We start from the raw sequence: 5782 nt of genomic DNA on the forward strand, positions 1-5782 counted from the left end.
AATAACCCTTGAGACCCTTTGTTGGCATAGTTAAGAAGTTAGTTGAGCGTAGGATAGTTGTTATCGATCCCGTAGGATTCTACCCTTCTCATCCTTGATCTACATTCGTTTTCTTATTTGCTTTCAGTTCTCTAGTTGTTTTTAACTGTTTTTATCTTGCTTTTAAGTAGATTTAGAAAATCCAAACTTTCCGATTCATCTAGATAGTAGTTGAGGTTGGTTCGTGGTAATTAGGTTGACACTGATTGTCTCTGTGGATACGATACTCTTTGCTTACTATTTGCTACATTAGCCCCGTACACTTGCGGGTATACTTGTGTTAAAAATAAGTTGAGTCAGTAGTGGACCTCATATTCCACTAACTCATTCCTACTCATATTTTATTATAAAACGAATATATAAAAGTAGGGTTCACGATCCACTAACTTTTTCAACTCACTGTTCATTATATATCTTAAAACCTGTGTCGGGTCAAAATGGGACAATATCTAGAAGACGGAGATAGTAATAGTGAAACTTTATAGTATGTACTTCCTCCTCGAAGTACGCAAGGGATTCCAACGAAAAGATAATAACTTCTTAAGAAAAATAGAATGCAACTTGGAAGAGGCTCTCCAACAGGCTAACTACATTGTCCAAGTACCCAAATGATAGCACCATAGTTGCTCTAGGTATCATGAAAAGTTTTTGGGAGCTTTGTGAGGTCATTAATGGAGAAAGGCTATTGAATGTATTTTGTGGTAGGTGGTCGTCTTATCAAATGTACACACTTGAGTTCTTTAGTATATTCAGAGTTAAAACAAATTATAGTAGCTCCGAATGATTCGCATTAAAATAACATAACAATCCGAACTAATTAGCCCGAACTCGAATGGGCTGACCCAATTGAGATTCCCATGTAATATGTATAATAACACAACCTAATTTTGTTTTACGTTAATTTTAAGTAGATCACCGACCCTGTTGTAATTAATATAATTAAGGTTTTGGATATTTTTATTAATTTTTAAAGTGATAGTTTAAACATTAGTTAGCATGAAGAATCAATCGAAGAATATTCTCAATTTTCTCCCTTTTTTTCTTACTTCCAAAAATATAGTACTAAAAATTTAGTACATTCATGTACGACTGCACCTACACAAATAGGGGGAAATGACTGAATAAGATTATGAAAACAATCTACGCATTAATTGATTAGATTCATTGGATTAATCGCTCAGACATATCTCACGATAAAAATCCTCCGAGATTTGCAAAGACTAGACATTTGTAATCACGTTCCACAAAACATGCCACAAACATGCATGTCCACTCTCCATATATTAATACATTTGAATAATTAAATACTCCATTAGGTATGTTTTTGACACCCCCATCTTTTCACTCTAATTTAGCGACTAACGTAACATTGGTTTTAATTATAATGATATTTAATATTCCTGTGTAACTCAGTTAACTAGATAGTAGCAAGCTCAAAAGATAGGTCAGCCAATAATTTAGAATTTGAATGATTGGAACTAGAAATAGTTTTTGAGATATCAAAAAATTAAACATGTCCTTCAATATTTTAGTATTTTTATTATTTCTAATGATGTTATCTTAGATAATCAATTAGCGAAAGTAGAATTATTAATTATAGTAGTTGACAAGTAACATAAAACTAATTAATTAATAAAAATAACAAAGTATATATGACTAAATGTCATTCAATAGAAAACCATGAAAATAAAGTTGTAAACAGACGATACGCTTAAGAATTTAGTTAAAATTATCCGAGTTTTGTAGATTAATATTATTTCCCTTCTTTATAAGGATGGACTTATAAGTAAAGATTCTCAATCCTTTTTTCCAATTAAAAATAAAATAAAATAAGATTTGATTGACAACGGTGATGCATGTAGCACAACACTAACTAGCATTTTCACGCACAATCGTAGTTTCAATTAAACTATTTACTGAATGAATAAATGCAGAGAGTGAAATCCATGAACCAACATTAAATTCGAGACATCGTATCCACGACTTGGTTGGTGCATGCCTCATGCCCAATTCCCATTTGTATTTTAAATATGGATCAACAAACCCATCATGCCCAAGTCCAACAGAAGTATTAATTTTTTACACTATTAAAACTGATACTGGTATTGACTTCCTTTTAATCTAAATTGCAAATAATTTATCGAGGGATCAAGATCATGTTGAGGATGTTTCGAAGATCACCGTTGTCGAGGATCTCATAGGATTATTCCGAAAAATACTTGAGTTAATTCAACGAAATTTATATACATCTACTCCCTCCGTCCCCAAAGAGTATGAACAATGGGTTCGGCACGAGTTTTAATAAACAAGGAAAAAAGTAAGAGAGAGAAAGAAAGGATAGTGAAAATAATGTTAGTCGAGAGTGGGGTCAACACTATTGTAATGGTATAAGTTGTTAATGACATCGTATAAGTTAGTAAATAAAATGATATGTAGGGATAATATATTGTTTGAATTTTTCAAAATTAGAAATTTCAATAATATGTTGTTTGAATTTTTTTTAAATTAGAAATTTCATACTTTTCAGGGACGGACGAATAAATGAAATAGTTTATATTATTTGGGGATGAAAGGAGTATAATGATTGATAGTCATCAAATAAGATAGATAGACCGTAGGCATAATCTCTCTGGATCAAGAGTTATTTTTTTATGCTATTTTTTTTAGATGAGGATATGTTACTGCCATCACTTTAGTAGTTGGATCCGCCAACAAATTTTCTAGCCAATTATCCTTATTTAAAATTTTGAATATTGAGTGGGTAATTGTACTTATCAAACTTCTAAACCTAGGGAAGAGAAAATATGACAAGAAGAGCAGAGGGAGATTTGGATAGACCTTATCGTAATAGATTTTTGTTTGACTAAATTAGCTCAATTTGAATAAACTATTTAAATGTTAGTGTCATTGTCGTGATTAATATTGATTTACATTTCAAATTCAGATTACATAATTTGGAAACATTATTAATTTACTTGATTTCCTTTGTTAGAGAGTTTATCTGTTCACTAGTTAATCGTGTTTTGTCGCCAGCTCAATTTAATTAACTAATTTTTTCAAAGAGTGATCAGAGTTATGAAATGACTTTTTATATTCTGAAAATTGTAGTGGGACAATATCAGCTTTGGCATACTTAAGAGCATCCACAATAGATATCTTAGTGCATGCCCTAGTGAGAGCTCTAGTGGTTGCCATGTCAGCATGTCCTATCTTTCTGCAATGGTGGAATCCTAGTGCATGCCCTATCTATTATTCATTTCTCATTTCAATTTTAATTTTAATTTTTTTATGTTTATCAATTATAAATAGCAAAATTAGACTTCTAATTAAAGAACTAGCAAAAAACATACATTACTCAATTATTTTTTTTTTAAAGTTACAACTAAAGAGGTACAATTTCAACGACCACTACGCGTCCAAACTTCTTCAATCATGTCGTTCATGAGATCAAGATGAGCTTGTTGGTTGCGCATGCTCTCCTGATCTTGCAATCTCCCGCTGATTCCATAGGGTAAACCTCGAACGACCGGCGGGGCTGCATGACATGCGCTCGGAGCGGCTTCATCATCGGACCACTGACTAGCTGCACGACCTTTATCGTGAATAATCATGTTGTGCAAGATGATGCACGCGTACATGACATTGGCGATATGATGCATGTACCAGGAACGAGTCGGGCCTTTCACTATTCCCCAACGCGCTTGAAGCACACCGAATCCTCGCTCCACGTCCTTCCGTGCAGCCTCCTGCTTTGCCGCAACAAACTCTCTCCTCGCACCCGTTGGGCAGGAGATAGTCTTCAAGAAAACTGGCCATCTCGAGTAAATACCGTCGGCTAAGTAGTACCCCACATGATGTTGTCGTCCGTTGGCATTGAAGTTGATAACCGGACCGTTGCCATTGCATTGCTCAGTGAAGAGACTGGACGAGTTCAACACATTCATGTCGTTGTTGGACCCCGCCACGCCAAAGTGAGCATGCCAAATCCAAATACTGTGGTCAACGATTGCTTCAAGGATCATCGTTGGGTGGGTACCCTTATACTCACTGGTGAATTGGTCACTCCACGCTGCAAGACAATTCTTCCACTCCCAGTGCATACAATCAATACTCCCTAACATTCCAGGAAAGCCGTGCACCGTATCGTGCATCCGCAGCAGGTCCTGGCAGTCTTGGGCATTCGGCTTGCGCAAATATGTGGCGTTGAAGGCGTCAATAACGCCCGCACAAAAACTTACCAGATACTCCCGGACAGTTGTATCCCCGACGTGAAGATACTCGTCGAACATGTCCGCCGTAGAGCCGTATGCCAACTGACGAAGTGCAACCGTGCACTTCGTCAGCGGGGATGGACCCTTTCTGTGGGCCGCATCTTCCCGCTGCTGGAAGTACTCGTCGCACGCCTCCAACGCGTGAACAATCTGGATAAACAGCTCTCGCCGCATCCTAAACCGTCGGCGAAAAACCGGCGCGCCCCACCGGGGATGTTCGGCGAAGTAGTCCTCGAACAGACGTTGATGAGCTAGGATATGCACTCGACGGACGGATGGGCCTCGGGACCTGCTCTTGGGCCTGCTATTCGGCTTGCTCTTGCTCTTGTATTGCACGAATACCGGCGAGAATCTGGTTCCCGAAAGCAAACATTGCGCGTGTTAGAGTTTGTATACTAGAAATCACCTTTCGAGTGATTGAATACTATTAAAACTCTTATTTTATTTTTCAAATGAATAAACAGATTATTTTTGTCATAATGTTGTTATGTTTTACATTTAATGGATGTTTATTGCATATTTAAATGTATAAGTAACTTAACAAAGTCTAAGTCTTTGTTTTAGTAGACCGGTTGTGGGCGTCGTTCACTTTAAGGTAACACGGTCAGTTCTAAACAAAGAAAAAGAAGAATTTCACAACCTAGATAGGCTTAGACTACCTATCGTGAAAGGTTGCAATGTCAGTCCGATTATTTCTAAGCCTTACTGAAATAAGATGACGTTGGTGTGGTATAGCATTGAATGGATCTAACAGCGAGATAGTCTTTATGCTATCTACTGAAAGACGAGGTCTCGTAAATTATTTCTCAATCAATGTACGTTAGCATTGAGCATACGGTATTAATTATGCACTACTTTGACTTACCAAATGGTGCGGGTTTTTCGCAACCCAATAAGCCTGGTATATTGGGTAGTGGTGATTAATATCTAGCGGTGATAGGATTGCTATTATGTTGAATCGTGCGCGAGGTGAGTCTCGTTTGATAACATCCTCAAGAGAAGCTTGAAATAAGGTTTTATTATTCGGAACCTAGCTAGTTGGAGTTTTAATTACTCTATGAATAATAAATAGGATTTTCTCGCTGAGTCCTCTCTTGGAATAAATAAAATATTAATTAATTAAGTCCATAGCAGACAATAATTAATTAATGGATGTTTCTATCTTAAGCGCGGGAAATAAATATAAAGTATTGGAAACCCGAAGTACTTATAATTTCGGATTTGGATGGGGAGTGCAAATATTACTTCTGTAGTGGCTGCTCGTAATATTCCAATTTTAAGCTTATATTAAATTGGGTTTAATTTAATTAGTAAAAAGCTAATTGGAGGAGCCCATATCCAAAGCCTTCCATAGATCCCTGTCTGGGCCCAATATGTGACTTATTATAAATAGGAGAATAAAGGAAACAGAAAACACACTTGTTTTTCTCTCAAAATTTTCGGCCCCCCCTACTCCTAGTAGAGGTCGAATT

At 36.5% G+C, this 5782-nt stretch overlaps 1 protein-coding gene across 1 annotated transcript; it reads right to left on the reverse strand.

The window, feature by feature from the left end:
- Positions 1–3437: 3437 nt before the first annotated feature.
- On the reverse strand, positions 3438–4484 carry LOC125189933 (protein ALP1-like). The gene has a single exon (XM_048087151.1). The coding sequence runs from the start codon at positions 4482–4484 to the stop codon at positions 3438–3440; it is 1047 nt and encodes a 348-aa protein (XP_047943108.1).
- Positions 4485–5782: the final 1298 nt, after the last annotated feature.

Source organism: Salvia hispanica, chromosome 5, assembly GCF_023119035.1.
Source record: "Salvia hispanica cultivar TCC Black 2014 chromosome 5, UniMelb_Shisp_WGS_1.0, whole genome shotgun sequence".
NCBI classification, from domain to species: domain Eukaryota; kingdom Viridiplantae; phylum Streptophyta; class Magnoliopsida; order Lamiales; family Lamiaceae; genus Salvia; species Salvia hispanica.